At 41.5% G+C, this 18,708-nt stretch overlaps 1 protein-coding gene across 2 annotated transcripts in view; it reads right to left on the bottom strand.

Annotated features, from left to right (window-relative positions):
- The window catches only part of LOC110533955 (gamma-aminobutyric acid receptor subunit alpha-3-like), a 154,233-nt gene that overhangs the window by 37,603 nt on the left and 97,922 nt on the right, over positions 1-18,708 (bottom strand). For both annotated transcript variants that reach the window (XM_036990375.1, XM_036990376.1), the window contains exon 5: positions 15,348-15,568. In XM_036990375.1, the coding sequence (XP_036846270.1) occupies positions 15,348-15,568 (221 nt within the window). The remainder of the gene's footprint in view (positions 1-15,347; positions 15,569-18,708) is intronic.

Genomic DNA, 18,708 nt, shown 5'->3' with positions numbered 1-18,708 from the left:
TGTTTTACGGAATCTTGGCTTTCTCTGGATATACTGTCCCCGTCCATTCAGCCAGCGGGGTTCTCTGTCCTTTGCGCGGACAGAAACTCTCCGGGAAAAGGAAAGGTGGTGGTGTATGTTTCATGATAAATTACTCATGGTGTGATTGTGGTAACGTATAGGAACTCCAGTCCTTTTGTTCTCCCGATCTGGAATACCTCACCATCAAATGCCAACCGCAATACCTCCCTAGAGAATTTTCTCAAGGAGCTACACAGGACTTTGTGCAAACTGGAAACCGCATATCTTGAGGCTGCAATTACTGTAGCTGGGGACTTTAATAAAGGAAATCTGAGGAAAACACTACCAAAATTATATCAACACATCTCCTGTTCTACTCGCACATCGAGAACTCTGGACCACCAAAAACTGTGGATAGATGGGAGCAGCCGCACAATACTGAAATCGCAAAGTGTCACATTTAACCTCTGCAAAGTGACTGGGAACATGGACGTGTACAAACAGACCAGCTATGCCCTCTGTAAGGCAGTCAAAGAGGCAAATCGACAGTACAGGGACAAAGTGAGTCGTAATTCAACAGCTCAGACACAAGACGACCGTAGGTGCCAGAGACTCCAGACAATCACAGATGATAAAGGGAAAGCCAGCCACATCGTGGACACCAATGCCCCGCTCCTGGAAAAGTTAAACACCTTCTTCGCACGCTTTGAGGAAAACATAGAGCCGCTGACACGGGCCACCGCCTCTCACAAGGCTGTTCTGAGGGCAAAAAGGGGTGCAACTCAATATTAGGAAGGTGTTGCTAATGTTTTGTACAGTCAGTGTATGTGTACGTGAGTTAACAATACAATTTGATTTAAACCAACGGCAACAAAAAAAAACAGAAGTGATCAGAACAAAAAGCTCCTTGATGATCTTTTTAGTATCTTGAGAATCTAAAATCAGGCTGAGCTGAGCTCGAGCACATGCCACCCTAATTATGAGGTGGCCGAGCAGCTAACAAAGCGTGAAATGTCCCGTTACAATATGTGTCAGTCACCGCTGTGGCCAAATGAGTGGCGACGTGGGAACCAACCCTCCCCATCCCATGTCCTCCATGCCCAGCGCTCCCCTCCCTGAATGACCTCATTAGCCCCTACTAATATCCCAATAAACGTCCGGAGGTGTGTCAATCAGAAGGCAGGCTGGAACACAGTAGAGACAGTTGAATTTGACTATTTCCATCTGTGTCAAGGTTACACGTTCAAGCAGCAAAGCTGTACTGCAGCAGCTAAGCCAAAGCCTCCTGTCACTGTTCCTCTCTATGTAGCCCTTTTCTGCAGTCAATTGGCCAAATCACCCTCTAGTGGCCTCATGGGTGGAATGTTAGTAATATTTTTCATAGTTTCATAATTAATAAACATTTTTTATAATCCGCAGAAAATCAGGCGTTTCCATGTCAAACGGTTTTGTTATATTTCAGTCTTCTGTGATGTATATAAAGTGTAATATTAGGATGAAAACTCAAAATGGAGTACGTTTCAACTCTATACCTGACATGATACAGGTGTCTTCTTTTTTTAAGCCCATAACTACGTGTGTGAGGTGTATGAGGAGGAGTTATGTTTCAAAGTAGATTTGTTAAAGGCTACCAAGAAACACTGACCCTGATTTAGCCCACTGAAGTAAAGGTTAAATGCTCTACCTGGCTCTTTGGCCACAATATTGTCGCATCACGTCTCAATGAACATGCCCTTGTACAGGTTCAGAAACATTTAGTGGGTCCTTGTGTGTTTCTGAGTTCATTGCTCCTATTGGTGATGGTGACTATGAAACATAAATAGGATACATGAGCTCTATGCTTCGGTGTACAAACATCATTAAAATGGACCCCTGGGCTCCAATTAGACAACACTCCTAGGAGGAGGATGCTATGGCAGCAGCGTTTAATATTATTTTCGCCATTTTGCAGGACTTGAAAAAGCCACAGAGAATCTGTTTTATGGACCCAGAGATGCTTGACATCAGTTAGAGTACGAGAAAGTAATTCAACCTGAATCGGTGTGAAAACAAAAGATGAACTACCGTATTTACCCAGCGCAAAAACTCCTAATCCAATCACATGCAGCAAACACAGAGGGGAGAAGGTCAGACAGAAAATAATATTTTTATTTGTATGGCCCTAAACTCCACTCTGAAATCAATAAAGTACTTTCTTTCTTCTCAGCATATGTATGCTTATTATAGGCTGTTAAAAGGAGAATTCTAGCAGCCAGCGGACTGCCTTAAAAGCCGTCAGTAAAAAGGCACTTTAAATGTCTATTAAACAATTGTCTCCCCCGGGACAAGAGTAGATACAAAATCATTACTTGGAAGCCAGCTGACTCAGCGATATCTGGCACTACATGATTGTGTTGTCAGTCGTTCACAAGGATGCACACAAATTGTTTCGGAGGAGAAAACACGTCACAATTATCAGCAGTGTTTGTATTTCAATTCCAACATGGTTTGTTTAGTTAGAGGCAATTATTTTTTGTATTTCTCCCTCTCTCATCTCATATGATATACTCATTATAATTATGCACGATACAGGAGAAGAAAACATGGAAGATTTCATTAGTTATAAGCATGAATCTAGGTTCAGACACAAGTACTACCATTGTTCCTAATGAGACAACCAGTGGAATATATTGTTTACAGTACTTAAAGTAAGCAGTAAAACATATCTATGGCTATAACAGGATATATGCTGGGAGCTACGCTATAGGCCCCAGTCTCTGGTTATGCACCACTTCCTTCCCTACAATACTTTTCTGATCATGCAATTTCTGTACATTATTTAAACCATGCACTGAATCTTTGTACTTTAACTTTTACTTTTAATGACTCACCCTTTCTGAGCCCTTTCTGATTCCTTTCTGAACCCTTTCTGAACCCTTTCTGAACCCTTGCACTCAGTAGAGAAGGAGCAGATGGCAGGAAGGCCGGAGTGATAATGCCTGTTACAAACCCCCCGTCCCCGCCTGGCTACCGCTTCATACTGCTGACCCTGGTGAGGTGTCAATTGCAAGTGGCTAAATCAACAGGGATAACTGCAAAGTGTGGAGCTGGCACGCACTGAGAGAGGCAACAAACAGTACCCGCCCTCCAATTCCATCTGACATTCCAAGGCAGCACTGTAGAGGTAACCTTAGGACCTCCATGTGCAACAATTACTCACAGACAGTAATTAATAGCTACAGTTGAAGTCGGAAGTTTACATACACTTAGGTTGAGTCATTAAAACTCGTTTTTCAATCACTCCACAAAATGTTTGTTAACATACTATAATTTTGGCAAGTTGGTTAGGACATCTACTTTGTGCATGACACAAGTCATTTTTCCAACAATTGTTTTACAGACAGATTATTTCAATTACAATTCACTGTATCACAATTCCAGTGGGTCAGACGTTTACATACACTATGTTGACTGTGCCTTTAAACAGCTTGGAAAATTCCAGAAAATGATGTCATGGTTTTAGAAGCTTCTGATAGAATAATTGACATAATTTGAGTCAATTGGAGGTGTACCTGTGGATGAATTTCAAGGCCTAACTTCAAACTCAGTGCCTCTTTACTTGACATCATGGCAAAATCAAAATAAATCAGCCAAGACTTCAGAAACAAATTGTAGACCTCCACAAGTCTGGTTCATCCTTGGGAGCAGTGTCCAAACGCCTGAAGGTACCACGTTCATCTGTACAAACAATAGTACGCAAGTATAAACACCACGGGACCACGCAGCCGTCATACTCGTCAGGAAGGAGACGCGTTCTGTCTCCTAGAGATTAACATCCTTTGGTGCGAAAAGTGCAAATCAATCCCAGGAAAACAGCAAAGGACCTTGTGAAGATGCTGGAGGAAACAGGTACAAAAGTATCTATATCCACAGTAAAACGAGTCCTACATCGACATAACCTGGAAGTGCACATCACAAAATAGATGGCATCACGAAGAGAAAAATGATGTGGATATATGGAAGCAACATCTCAAGACATCTGTCAGGAAGTTAAAGCTTGGTCGCAAATGGGTCTTCCAAATGGACAATGACCCCAAGCATACTTCCAAAGTTGTGGCAAAATGGCTTAAGGACAACAAAGTCAAGGTATTGGAGTGGCCATCACAAAGCCCTGACCTCAATCCCAAATAAATTTTGTGGGCAGAACTGAAAAAGCGTGTGCGAGCAAGGAGGTCTACAAACCTGACTCAGTTACACCAGCTCTGTCAGGAGGAATGGGCCTAAATTCACCCACCTTATTGTGGGAAGCTTGTGGAAGGCTACCTGAAACGTTTGACCCAAGTTAAACAATTTAAAGGAAATGCTACCAAATACTATTTGAGTGTATGTAAACTTCTGACCCACTGGGAATGTGATGAAAGAAATAAAAGCTGAAATAACTAATTCTCTCTACTATTATTCTGACATTTCACATTAAAATAAAGTGCTGATCCTAACTGACCTAAGACAGGGAATTTTTACTAGGATTAAATGTCAGGAATTGTGAAAACCTGAGTTGAAATGTATTTGGCTAAGGTGTATGTAAACCTCCGACTTCAACTGTATATCTCCATACGTGTATTACGTCAGCAAGCTTAAATGACTAGAAATCCATGCCTGCCCTTAGACTATCTAACCCCTCATCTGCCCCTACGGTTGCCTTAACACCTCTTCTGTCTGGTCTGAGATGGTGAAGACATAACTTTTGGCTCTGTGACAAGGCTTTGCCAACAGGCACCTAAACCTGTTATAGCTCTGAATGAGCAATTAAATCCTATCCGCTGCTGCCCCCATATCGAGTGCTGGGCCAGGGCCAGGGGAGGGCTGAGGGGCTGTGGAGGGGACAGAGACAGGGACAGGTAGTAAGAGCCAGGTTGAACAGGGCTCCTGGGCATACCACCACAGGCTAACAAACTACAGTGACTAGATGCCTGAGCTGGATGGGAATGTCGCCGGGAGGTCAAGGGGAACTTAAAATAACCTAGAGAGTGCGGGAGGGAGGTACAGTATATAGGGAGGGGGAGAATACCTTTTATACCTTGCCAAGTAACATCGAGAAGGGCTGTACGAATCTCATGTAATGTATCCATTAAGTGTTGACAGGGCTCTATAATGTACTGTGTAATACATTTTTAAAATTCACAGTAAAATATTGAGGAAAAATGTAAAAGCACAGAGAATGATGGTAATTGCATTATACTCTCAGGAAATTCTGTCCTTCAACATTTTAAATAAGAATTTGTCACGACTCTCGTGGGTTGAAGAAGGAGACCAAAGTGCAGCGTGGTAGGCGTTCATGATATTTATTAAACTGAACACTGCAACAAAATAACAAAGTAGAACCGCGAAAGCGCACAGTTCTGTCAGGCAGCTAAACAGAAAATAACTACCCACAAAACACAGCTGAGAAAAAGGCTGCCTAAGTATGTTTCCCAATCAGAGACAACGATAGACAGCTGTCCCTGATTGAGAACCATACCCGGTCAAAACATAGAAATAAAGAAACTAGAATGCCCACCCTAGTCACACCCTGGCCAAGCCAAAATAGATAATAAAAGCCTCTCTATGGCCAGGGCGTGACAGAATTTGAGAGCATTAGGTGCAACATACATTGATGATGGTCATTATATACTTGAAGGCAGATGAACGAGTGACTGTACTTTTTCATTTAGTAAGAAATCCACAGAACTCAATCTGCATATGTCAAGAAACTTCTAAGGAAAAAGTACTCCTTGAAACAGTGAGAGGGCCCTAGATGAAGTGTTAGTCACCAAGAGGGGGCGTAATCCATCCAGTCAACATGGAACATACAGTACCAGTCAAACGTTTGGACACACCTACTTATTCAAGGGTTTTTCTTTATTTTTACTATTTTCTACAGTGTAGAATAATAGCGAATACATCAAAACTATGAATTATCACATATGGAATCATATAGTAACCAAAAAAGCGTTAAACAAATATTTTTCACCCTTTGCCTTAATGACAGCTTTGCACAATCTTCTCATACTCTCAACCAGCTTCATGAGGTAGTCACCTGCAATGCATTTCAATTAACAGGTGTGCCTTGTTAAATTTGTAGAATTTCTTTCCTTCGTTTGTGCCAATCAATTGTTTTGTGACAAGGTAGGGGTGGTATACAGAAGATAGCCCTATTTAGTAAAAGACTAAGTCCATATTATGTCAAGAACAGCTCAAATAAGCAAAGAGAAATGAGAGTACATCATTACTTCAAGATATGAAGGTCAGTCATTCCGTAACGTTTCAAGAACTTTTAAAGTTTCTTCAAGTGCAGTCGCAAAAACCATCAAGCGCTAGGATGAAACTGACTCTCATGAGGACCGCCACAGGAAAGAAAGACCCAGAGTTACCTCTTTTTTAGAGGATAAGTTCATTAGAGTTAACTGCACCTCAGATTGCAGCCCAAATAAATGCTTCACAGAGTTCAAGTAACAGACACATCTCAACATCAACTGTTCAGAGGAGACTGTGTGGAGGAGACTGTTTGAATCAGGCCTTCGTTGTCTAATTCTAGCAAAGAAAGCACTACTAAAGGACACCGATAAGAAGAAGAGACTTGCTTGGGCCAAGAAACACGAGCAATGGATATTAGACCGGTGGAAATATGTCCTTTGGTCTGATGACTCCAAATTTTAGATTTTTGATTCCAACAGCTGTGTCTTTGTGAGACACAGAGTAGTTGAATGATCTCCGCATGTGTGGTTCCCACCCTGAAGCATGGAGGAGGAGTTGTGATGGTGTGGGGGTGCTTTGCAGGTGACACGGTCATGTGATTGATTTAGAATTCAAGGCACACTTAACCAGCATGGCTACCATAGCATTCTGCAGAAACACGCCATCCCATCTGGTTTGCGCTTAGTGGGGACTATCAATTTGTTTATCAACAGGACAATGACCCAACACAGCTCCAAACTGTGTAAGGGCTATTTGACCAAGAAGGAGAGTTATGGAGTGCTGCATCAGATGACCTGGCCTCCACTATCATCAGACCCCAACCCAATTGAGATGGTTTGGGATGAGTTGAACCGCAGAGTGAAGGAAAAGCAGACAACAGGTGCTCAGCATACTATGTGGGAACTCCTTCAAGACTGTTGGAAAATCATTCCAGGTGAAGCTGGTTGAGAGAATGCCAAGAGTGTGCAAAGCTGTCATCAAGGCAAAGGATGGCTACTTTGAAGAATCTCAAATATAAAATATCATTTGATTTGATTAACAGTTTTTTGGTTAGTATATGATTCCATGTGTTATTTCATAGTTTTGATGTATTCATTATTATTCTACATTGTAGAAAATAGTACAAATCTAGAAAAACCCTTGAATGAGTAGGTGTGTCCAAACGTTTGTCTGGTACTGTTATGTGATACCTGCAGCATGTGGGCTGTAAGTGTGTTCCCCATGCTGTCAGCTGAGGCTATCCTCCATAATGTATGGAGCTCCCTCAAGCACATCCATTACACGTGCACATCTGCAGAAACGTGACAACGGCGACTGGCTGCTCATGGGGTTGCAGCTGCATTGTTATCGTCTCCTCTCTACTTTTTGTAAGTTCGAACAACAAAATAAAGAATGCATGGTAGTGATAAATTACAAAAAGGAACCGACACATATTTTAGCCCCATCAAAACCATCATCATCAACATCATCATTGTTAAAATGGACATTATCCTTGGCAAAAATGACAAGGGCCCTTGGACTGATCATCTAAATAGACAGATGTGACTTAATTGTAGCTATGCACACATTCATTGCTTCACTACATGATTACAGATTGGAACAGTGAGATGTCTGGGACAGATGAGACAGTACTGGAGGAAGAAGAGGTCATGGTGGGTGTGAGATGGGGGGGTGTAAATGGAGACACAGCTCTCCTCTCTACTGCTGGCTAGTGGGAGGGTCAGAGTTCCCCTATTTACTTTAGTTTTACTCTGCACCATCCCATCCCCAATAGACAACATATAGACAGACAGGTCACAAAGGCAGCAGTGTTGACTGCCTCCAGCCAATACCTGTCCTCGTGGAGCCAATCGGGGCTGAATCAGGCCAGTGACGGCCTGGCTGTGTGGGAAGGCTGAAGCCAACCTCATAATAAGCACTGTGACTTTGGTCCGGCCTTTGATAAGACTGCACCACGCTGTCCGTTTCACCAAACAAAACCACAATCAGTGTGTCTCTTGTTCTTCTTGTGTCTTGGCATATTGATCCACCCTGTAATCTCTCTCTGTCTCTCGGCGCGCTGCCTGCACCTGCCTCTACTGATGAAATGCTTACTGCTGCAGAATCTTTCTGTTTCGTTTTTAGAAGCTCTAGTACCGTTTGTGTCAGGACAAGAAATGTGTTTGATGAAATGCTACTATGGAAATAGGAAGAACTGTAGTAAGTAGTAGAGGTCGACCGATTATGATTTTTCAATGCCGATACCGATACCGATTATTGGAGGACCAAAAAAAACGATACCGATTAATCGGCCGATTTGTATTTTATTTTATTTGTAATACTGACAATACAACAATACTGAATTAACACTTATTTTAACTTAATATAATACATACATAAAAATCAATTTAACCTCAAATAAATAATGATGTTCAATTTGGTTTAAATAATGCAAAAACAAAGTGTTGGAGAAGTAAAAGTGCAATATGTGCCATGTAAAAAAGCTAACGTTTGAGTTCCTTGCTCAGAACATGAGAACATATGAAAGTTGGTGGATCCTTTTAACATGAGACTTCAAATTTCCAAGGTAAGAGGTTTTAGGTTGTAGTTAATATAGTATTTAGAGGACTATTTCTCTCTATACCATTTGTATTTCATATACCTTTGACTATTGGATGTTCTTATTGGCACAATAGTATTGCCAGTGTAACAGTATAGCTTCCGTCCCTCTCCTCGCCCCTACCTGGGCTCGAACCAGGAACACATCGACAACAGCCACACTCAAAGCAGCGTTACCCAGGCAGTCTCCTTGTGGAGTGCAACGAGAGGCAGGTGGTTATAGCGTTGGACTAGTTAACTGTAAGGTTGCAAGATTGAATCTCCCGAGCTGACAAGGTGAAAATCTGTCGTTCTGCCCCTGAACAAGACAGTTAACCCACTGTTCCTAGGCCGTTGAAAATAAAAATGTGTTCTTAACTGACTAGCCTAGTTAAATAAGGTATAAAAAAACCACATTTTAAAATCGGCAAAATCGGCGCCCAAAAATACCGATTTCCGTTTGTTATGAAAACTTGAAATCGGCCGTAATTAATCGGCCATTCCGATGAATCGGTCGACCTCTTGTAAGTATAACCCAAAGTAGGATTCAGTTTCAGAAAACTGTGGTTGGGACATTCACTTAATTCACTATACTGATTAAAAAAGGACAATCTTCAAGCTGTGTGTCATAATGGCATCATAAAAGTGAAAGGACACTAACGAGGACACTTTGCCAGCAGCATACCACTCTGCATACCACTGCTGGCTTGCTTCTGAAGCTAAGCAGGGTTGGTCCTGGTCAGTCCCTGAATGGGAGACCAGATGCTGCTGGAAGTGGTGTTGGAGGGCCAGTAGGAGGCACTCTTTCCTCTGGTCTAAAAAAAATATCCCAATGCCCCAGGACACTGCCCTGTGTAGGGTGCCGTCTTTCGGATGGGACGTTAAACGGGTGTCCTGACTTTCTGAGGTCATTAAAGATCCCATGGCACTTATCGTAAGAGTAGCGGTGTTAACCCCGGTGTCCTGGATACATTCCCAATCTGGCCCTCAAACCATCACGGTCACCTAATAATCCCCAGTTTACAATTGGCTCATTCATCCCTCCTCCTCTCCCCTGTAACTATTCCCCAGGTCGTTGCTGCAAATGAGAACGTGTTCTCAGTCAACTTACCTGGTAAAATAACGGATAAAAAAAAAAAAAAAAGGTATTGGCTCAATATATATGGCTTTGACTTGACCTTAGAAAGAAGATAACAACGTTAATTAAGACAATGTAACAATTCCATGCAGAAGCAGTTGAAAAGAAACACATTAATTGGACCAGTGGTGTGGTGGAGTGAAAATGACAAAGTGAATGTTAGCTGTACAGAAAGTTTGCCAATTAAGCGGAAAATAAACACAACCGTGGTGAATTTCAGCTAGCTACTCAGAAAACACACAGCATAACTGTTTTACTATCATTCTATTCATTGAAAAGTTTTTCAAATGATCTACAGCCACTTTATTACTGGATTTCCCGACCGCTGGTCACGATTTGAATGCAAATCCTGTAGGATCAACAATGGTGCTGGTCCAATGAATTGATTTATTTTCAAACACTGCCACATGGAATTATTTTTTTGTCTTAAACCTGTATTTTTTTGGACCTAACCTGACCTAGCCTGAACTTGACAATGCCAATAGGACTTGGCAAGACAGTACAAACAGACTGGCACTCAGGCTACGTTTGACCTGCCATACTAGTTTAACGAATTACAAATGACCAAACAATGGCATGACAGAAGATCTGAGAGTACACAGCATAAACCAACCACTCAAAAAAATAAAAAACAACTAAGAACTGAAGTTTGGCAACAAACCAGATGGAAATGCATAACCTTATAGTACTTCTCATTTCACCAGTTTTCTTTGTGAAGACAGGAAGGGAGCTCTTTGTTTTCTGTCATAGGATGCATTTGAGCCAGATGAGCTCACAGGGCTGGATGCTATGGAAGTGTAATCTATCTTTTGTATCAGTCACATTAACCGCAGGCAGTTTCTGCACACAGTACTCTTTAATTCATGAAAACATAATGAACTCTCCATAAAATGCTGTTGGAGACAACTGCAGCCTGTCTTTAAGACATAACTGGTAGCACCGTGGAGGGCAAGGGACTCTATGAAAAAATTATTATAATTAAATTATTCAACCCCCTCGCTCTGCTTTCACAATGCCAACACACAATGCCACCACTAAACAGCTACAATACACTGCAATAAGGGGACAAATGATGACATCAACATGCTTTAGAAGGCTTTCTGAAAGATTGCATGTGTCAAAACGGCACTTTTCAACCCGCTAAGTAAACATATTATACAACTTAAGTGTTTCATTATGTTGTAAATGGCACCGGATCAGATGTAGATTCAATAGCACGACTGCATGTTCTAAGACAGGGAAATGGGGATACCTAGTCAGTTGTACAACGGAACGCATTCAACTGAAATGTGTCTTCCGCACTTAACCCAACCCCTCTAAATCAGAGCGTGCATATGCAAGAGTCTCCGACACGTACGGTGGACATGGTAAAGTTGGGGACACTTCTAACACACTGAACATTTGCAGGGAAAATCGTGATTGAATAGTGTAAGAATATAAGTAGCAGTATTGCAAGAATGTATGATGCTATTTCCTTGTTTTGCCTTCTAAAAGGCAAGATGCACTGAGCTCTTTCCATGACATAGACTGACCAGGTGGATCCAGGTGAAAGCTACGATCCCATATTGATGTCACCTGTTAAATCCACTTCAATCAGTGTAGATGAAGGGGAGGAGACAGGTTAAAGAAGGATTTTTAAGCCATTTAGACAATTGAGACATGGATTGTGTATGTGTTCCATTCAAAACATTGCTAGCCTAACACAAATGTACTGTGACTAAAACTTGGCTGGGACATGCTTTCAATGGTGTTCTCAAACACCTGACACCAATATAGTGGATTAGGGGGGGTACCCTGACTGGGACTCAAACCCTGGTCCCAGTTACTGTCAAACCAAAACCATTATACTGTCACAATGCTCGCTATATGAGTCCTACCAAGTGGGTTAACCCTATTGGCACAGGGCATTTGCCTTTCACGCCAGTGACCTGGATTCACTTCTTTGTCCTGCCATTTGCTACACTGGTGTCAGAAGTGGGAATACCAAACGGCTAAAATCTTTTGGTGAGGTCCCTTGGTTTTTTAATGATTTGTATTACAGTATATATTATACAGTATATATTTTTTTGTTTGTTAAATATGCAGGTTAATGAATATTGCATAATTGTTTAAAGGTGAGTACAATTGAGTACAATTCTACTCTAGGCTGGAAACTGCAGTGAAAATGTCATTTGAAGAATGGAGCAAAAGCTCTGTGATTTGAATGTTTCGTTCCATTTGGATCAGTTGTGGGTCTGCACTCGACAGATGATAAGGTGTAGAAAGCCACAGCACAGGACAGTCTGGCTGTATTTTTGCTTCGGATACTGATGCACAGTCTGTTGCCGATCATCATTCTCCCAAGTCACCCTGTATAATGTGGCCACACAACAGGTACAGTTATTCAGCTCTACCTCCTTTCTGATCCGACCATTCCTCGACCTCGAACGTAACGCTTCAATATAGCCTAAATATGTGTAATTTAACCTTTTAAATATATTACCTTTTTATAGTAAGTGTGGAATAAACAAAACCAGTCACAAGGTTTTAATTTGATTAGGCTCCTGTAGGCTACCTGCACACGTTAATCTACTTCCCTCTAATACCAGCATCCGTCAATTAAATTAATGGATTAAATATATATATTTAACTAGGCAAGTCAGTTAAGAACACATTCTTATTTACAATGACGGTCTACCGGGGAACAGTGTGATAACTGCCTTGTTCAGGGGCAGTCAACAGATTTTTACTTTGTCAGCGCAGGGATTCGATCCAGCAACCTTTCGGGTTTTTTTCAGTACTGGCCAACGCTCTAAACACTAGGCTACCTGCCACCCCGTGGAATGGAAAAATACATTTGTTAGAATACACCAACATTTTTAAGTGACATTCAGAGTTTGTCAAGCCACATCTTAGATACTTAGTAGGGAGGGATGTATTTTCTGTTTGTCGAGGTTGACATACTCTATTTATCTATTCTATTTGATTGTGTGAAAACGTAAACCACGATGAAGCGCTCGAAATTGGTAATCAGTATGCAGTTACTGTATGTGTTGGTTGTGTGTGATGCATTGGTACAGAAACCTGTAGGTGGAACATTTTAGTTGCATATATTTTATATGATTATAAATATAGCATCAAAATGTTGAAAATCTGATTCCCCCTAGCTGATCATTGTTTGCTGTTGGCTCTGATCATAGTGTAATGGCAGGGAGAGTGAGCTCGTCCGTGGTGGTCGGCGAAGTGGCCAAGGCGATTTGGTCAAGGAAATATCCACGTTTATAAACACATGGTTGCTACAATTATTTTTTATTTGTGGTGATAAATCCTTATGTGTCAGTTCATTTAAAAAAAAAACATTTTTACAGTACAAGAGAGGGTCATGTGAAAATATTTTGATTGTCGGAGGAGAACACGTTTCGAGTTGGAACACTTTTCGAAGTGTCCCTAAATTGCCTGCTCTTGGCGTTTCCTAAAACATTGGAAATGGTTTTAAATGAATAATGAAATGAATACTAACAATGAAATGAATAATACAATGCAATTAATACAGTATACTGATGTCCACGTGTAATAGCCCCAGAAACTATTTATAAAATAGTATTTTTGTATCTTGTTTGCCTTAATGCAGTGTCTAGAAGAGCCAAAAAGCCCTTGATAGCAACTTGTCTTGCAACACGCTATCTTTGCTTGCAAATGAAGAAGTGACAGGCCCTTTAATAATCAATCCAAATCCAAATGTTATTCTTAGCCTCAGGAGAATCACAGTCACATCAAATGAACTCAAAATAAGGGACCCAGCCGGGAAAATAATGGCGTTCCATGACTCTTTCAATGTGACAACTGCAGCATTAAATTCACAGGTAAATGAACTACCCCAATAAGAGCTACCTTAATTATCGGCCAGAGTCCCTATGGACAACCGCCATTACTATATGAAGAGTCCTACTTCTACTCAAGGGTCATACAGTGCATTCGTAAACTATTTGTTATGTTACAGCCTTATTCTAAAATGAATTACATTATTTTTGTTCCTCATCAATCTACACACAATACCCCATAATGAGAAACAATATTCTCTGGTCTGATGAAACCAAGATTGAACTCTTTGGCCTGAATGCCAAGCGTCGCGTCTGGAGGAAACCTGGCACCATCCCTACGGGGAAGCATGGTTGTAGCAGCATCACGCTGTGGGGATGTTTTTAGTGGAAGGGACTGGGAGACTAGTTAAGATCGAGGGAAAGTAGAATGGAGCAAAGTACAGAGAGATCATTGATGAATCCCTACTCCAGAGCGCTCAGGACCTCAGACTGGGGCGAAGGTTCACCTTCCAACAGGACAACGACCCTAAGCACACAACCAAGATAACGCAGGAATAACTTCTCTGAAGAGACCTGTAAATAGCAGTGCCACGACGCTCCCCATCCAAACTGACAGAGCTTGAGAGGATCTGCAGAGAAGAATGGGAGAAACTCCCCAAATACAAGTGTGCCAAGCTTGTAGGGTCATACCCAAGAAGACTCGAGGCTGTAATCGCTGCCTAAGGTGCTTCAACAATGTACTGAGTAAAGGTTCTCAATACTTGATTCTTTGTTATTTTATTAATTTTTAACTGTTTTTGCTTTGACATTATGGGGTATTGTGTGTAGATTGATGAGGGAAAAAAAATCAATTTTATCAATTTTAGAATAAGGCTGTAATGTAACAAAATGTGGAAAATTGGTCTGAATATTTCAAGAATCAAGAAATTCAGAAGCAATACTCGATGAGGAGACAGAGTGGCCGCAGTTAAGTGATCAAACAGTTCTTGCTGCTACAGGTTTCTTAAATAAGCAATACAATTTTACTCAAGCTTGCTGAGGATGTCCAAACAGCTACATAGCACACAGTAGACTGGCAGAGTGGTTACTGATTCTCAGGACAAAGAGTACTTTGAACATCATAGAGGAGCTTAGTTACACCATGGCTGCCTCCATGAAGCATGTTTGGTGTCAGACTGGATTCAGGGAAAGACCACTCAGTCCCGTGGCAGTCAGACACATTGCTCTGGATAGCTACTGGCCCAGACATCCACTATTCAATTATCACCTTCATTTATCAAAGCACTTCTGTGCGTAGGTCATTCCGCTAGCTGGCCTCAGGCCTACATGCCCACCTCAGACTCCTGTCGCCCACCTCAGACTCCCCTAACTCAGATAACATTACACAAGATGGAGACCATGCCCTCTCTGCTAGCCAGTCAACTACCAAATGTGCATTGTCAGGAGATTTATTTGTGTGGCAACTGAGTAACGGGATGAGTGTGGTGGTGGCAGTGTTTGGTCAGACAGTAGTGGTGGATGTTAGTGGAGTATGCAATGGGCCAACATCATTTTGAAAGTATCCAATCTTGGTACTATAGGTCAATAAAGGGTGATCTGGGAGACTTCGGATGGCTCACCTCATAGTGTAAAGCAGGGTACCGTTGTCCACCAGTCGTAGCAGTTTGTTGGGCGTGGTCATGTTGTGGGCCACAGATTTCTTCCCGTTGTGGAAGAAGGTGTCTGGAGTCCAGATCTTACTGGCCAGGAGGTTGTTAAGAGGCAGGACCTGCATGGGCCCGTCGAACTTCAGCCTCTCATCCCTCCAGCTTTGACGGAAGAACACATCGATGGTGTACTCCTGGGAAAAGACGGAGAGAATAAGTCTGTTTATGAGGTAAGAATATCTCAATCAAATATGAATGTAATATTCAGCATCTCCCGTAAGAGCTGCAAATGGAAAGACTGTTCTCTGTCCTGGTAGGTACAGTAAATTGTCAGTATATTGTCAGTTATGGCCTTGACTAGCAGAGAGTTGAGTTCCCTCCCAAAAGCACGCACAGACGTCAATAATGCATCATGCATTTTATTTGAAGGGGAAAACAGCCTTGTCAATGTGGGATCCTCGAGGCGTCCTTCAGAGTTCATACTCCAATGATTGCGTTTTCACAGCTGTTGCCGGCGGGATAAAACATGCCTTTTCCAATAGTTATCTCTCTGACCATATTGCCAAACACGTAACAAGGGACAGTGTCCCCAATAAACCTCTCTAAGTTCAGAGAGTAATCTCGTGCCGTTAGTGGCTGCTGGTGAAGTAGGGGAGTGGCCTCACACTTCTATTCCTCAGATGTTTCTTCCATTCTGATGGGATTTTCCATAGGTATTAAAATGTCATAAAAAAAACGAATCGCCTATAATTTCAGCTTCATTTAGACTTTGGCTGTTTTACGAAATGGTCCCCAGCATATTTAGAACGAATGGTGTAGTGATTTTTTTCATTGTAAATTCATGTCATAATGAACAGGACGATGACCAAACAGGAACAGGAATAATAGTAATCAAGTCTACACCCAGGCCACAATAATGCCTGTCAGCAACAATGTAGCAATCTGTCCCCTGCCAGCCACTACAGGAATGGAACATATTATATACGTTTCCATCAAGGACCCTGAAATAAACCATTATGCACCAATCAACAATTCATGGCACAAAATAAGTGCATGAAATGCACAGAAAAATATTAACAAATAAGAGTCTAAGCCCTGTCTAAGCTGGAGGAGGGGTACTACCAAGCTATTTGGAATTGTTTTAAGAAGGTCATTCCAAGTTACCAAGTTTATTCTGAAGTGGGTGGATGGTCTACTAAGCTATATGGAACTGTTTTAAGAAGATCATACCAAGGATCATTTGCTATTTGATTTAGAATTTTAAGACCCCTTGAAGTATAAAAAAAATATTTAAAAAGAATTTGACGATAAAAAATGTATTTGGCCTTCCTGCTATTAGCATTGGATAACAAATCAAAATCAAATCAAATGTTACTGGTCACATACACATATTCAGCAGATGTTATTGTGGTTGAATCGAAATGCCGGTGTGAGCTCCAAAAGTGCAGTTGTATCTAACAATTCACAACAACACACACAAATCTAAAAGTAAAATAATGGAATTAAGAAATAAGAGATTCATAACATGGAACAACAGATAGTCCCCCCCAAAATATCTAAAGGAAGTTTGTTCTGAAATGTCTATCCTACTATATCTCTGAGAGATATAAGAAAGATCAGAAAACATAACCTTTTTGACTGGTACAGGGGGACCTTCAGAGGAGTATTGTGAGGCCTGTGGGCAAACTAGAGCAAAACATGTACGTGTTCATGAGAATCTCACCTTTACACGGAGGGGTCATATTAGTGTGTAGCCCAAACTGTTCGGACGCTATAGACAGAAGTTGGCAGATCGGCTGTACTGACTACAAAGGAGTCCCACACTTGTCATAGAGCAAAATGGAGAACACCATCATCTTTCCATAGAGGGATCATAATAGTTCAGACACTACATACGATTTTGTGAGAAGACCGATTTTCGGGATGTCTCATGGTCTGACAAACACCGCTATAGCACTGTCACCTTTCGCTGCAGATGTGGAAGTGTTTCATAGGCAGGTGTGGAAGTGTTACATAGGCAGGTGTGGAAGTGTTACATAGGCAGGTGTGGAAGTGTTACATAGGTAGATGTGGAAGTGTTACATAGGTAGGTGTGGAAGTGTTACATAGACAGATGTGGAAGTGTTACATAGGCAGGTGTGGAAGTGTTACGTAGCCAGGTGTGGAAGTGTTACATAGGCAGGTGTGGAAGTGTTATATAGGCAGGTGTGGAAGTGTTACATAGGCAGGTGTGGAAGTGTTACATAGGCAGGTGTGGAAGTGTTACATAGGCAGGTGTGGAAGTGTTACATAGGCAGGTGTGGAAGTGTTACATAGGCAGATGTGGAAGTGTTACATAGGCAGGTGTGGAAGTGTTACATAGACAGGTGTGGAAGTGTTACATAGGCAGGTGTGGAAGTGTTACATAGGCAGGTGTGGAAGTGTTACATAGGCAGGTGTGGAAGTGTTACATAGGCAGATGTGGAAGTGTTACATAGGCAGGTGTGGAAGTGTTACATAGGCAGGTGTGGAAGTGTTACATAGGCAGATATGGAAGTGTTACATAGGCAGATGTGGAAGTGTTACATAGGCAGATGTGGAAGTGTTACATAGGCAGGTGTGGAAGTGTTAAATAGGCAGATGTGGAAGTGTTACATAGGCAGGTGTGGAAGTGTTACATAGGCAGGTGTGGAAGTGTTACATAATCAGATGTGGTGGATTGAGATGCATCCAATGCAAAAAAAACAGATACTGTATGTCTATCTTAAATTGACAGATTTTTTTATTATGCTAATTAGATTGCCACCTGGGCCCGAACATCGACCTTAGGGGGTTAAGGTAATAGTCATCATATTGCTAAATATACTTAAATTATAACTGTATACAATGACTTTACACCGTGGTCACGTTGCTATTCCCCCTGCAATTTAGCAACATGCATTACCCAAAAACACAGGACATAGCTTTGGCTGACATACCAGAGCTACAGTATGTAAGTTTTAACCATTACTAATACAGAAATACCTATCTGTTTACCAACATGACCCTCTGTAGTGGAAATATTAATACGCAAAAAGCATGATTAATAGAGTGAAACTAGCAGGAGCAACAAACAAATGTCATTGGCGGAAGAGAAAAGGGTGCCTCATTTGGTAAGTTTGCCATATTGGAGCTTGCTCTCTGTTAATCTTTTTTTGTATCTGCATTAGCACAGAATACACTAAGTAACCAATTTATTAGGTACACCCATCTACTACCGGGTCGGTCCCCCTTTGTCTCCAAAACAGCCTGAATTCTTAAGCGCATGGAAACGTTGCTCAATTGGTATCAAGGAACCTGATGTGACACCAGGCAG

Source organism: Oncorhynchus mykiss, chromosome 10, assembly GCF_013265735.2.
Source record: "Oncorhynchus mykiss isolate Arlee chromosome 10, USDA_OmykA_1.1, whole genome shotgun sequence".
In the NCBI taxonomy this organism is placed as follows: Eukaryota; Metazoa; Chordata; class Actinopteri; order Salmoniformes; family Salmonidae; genus Oncorhynchus; species Oncorhynchus mykiss.
Note: the sequence above shows the minus strand (reverse complement) of the source record. Positions and strands in the feature narration are given on the sequence as shown.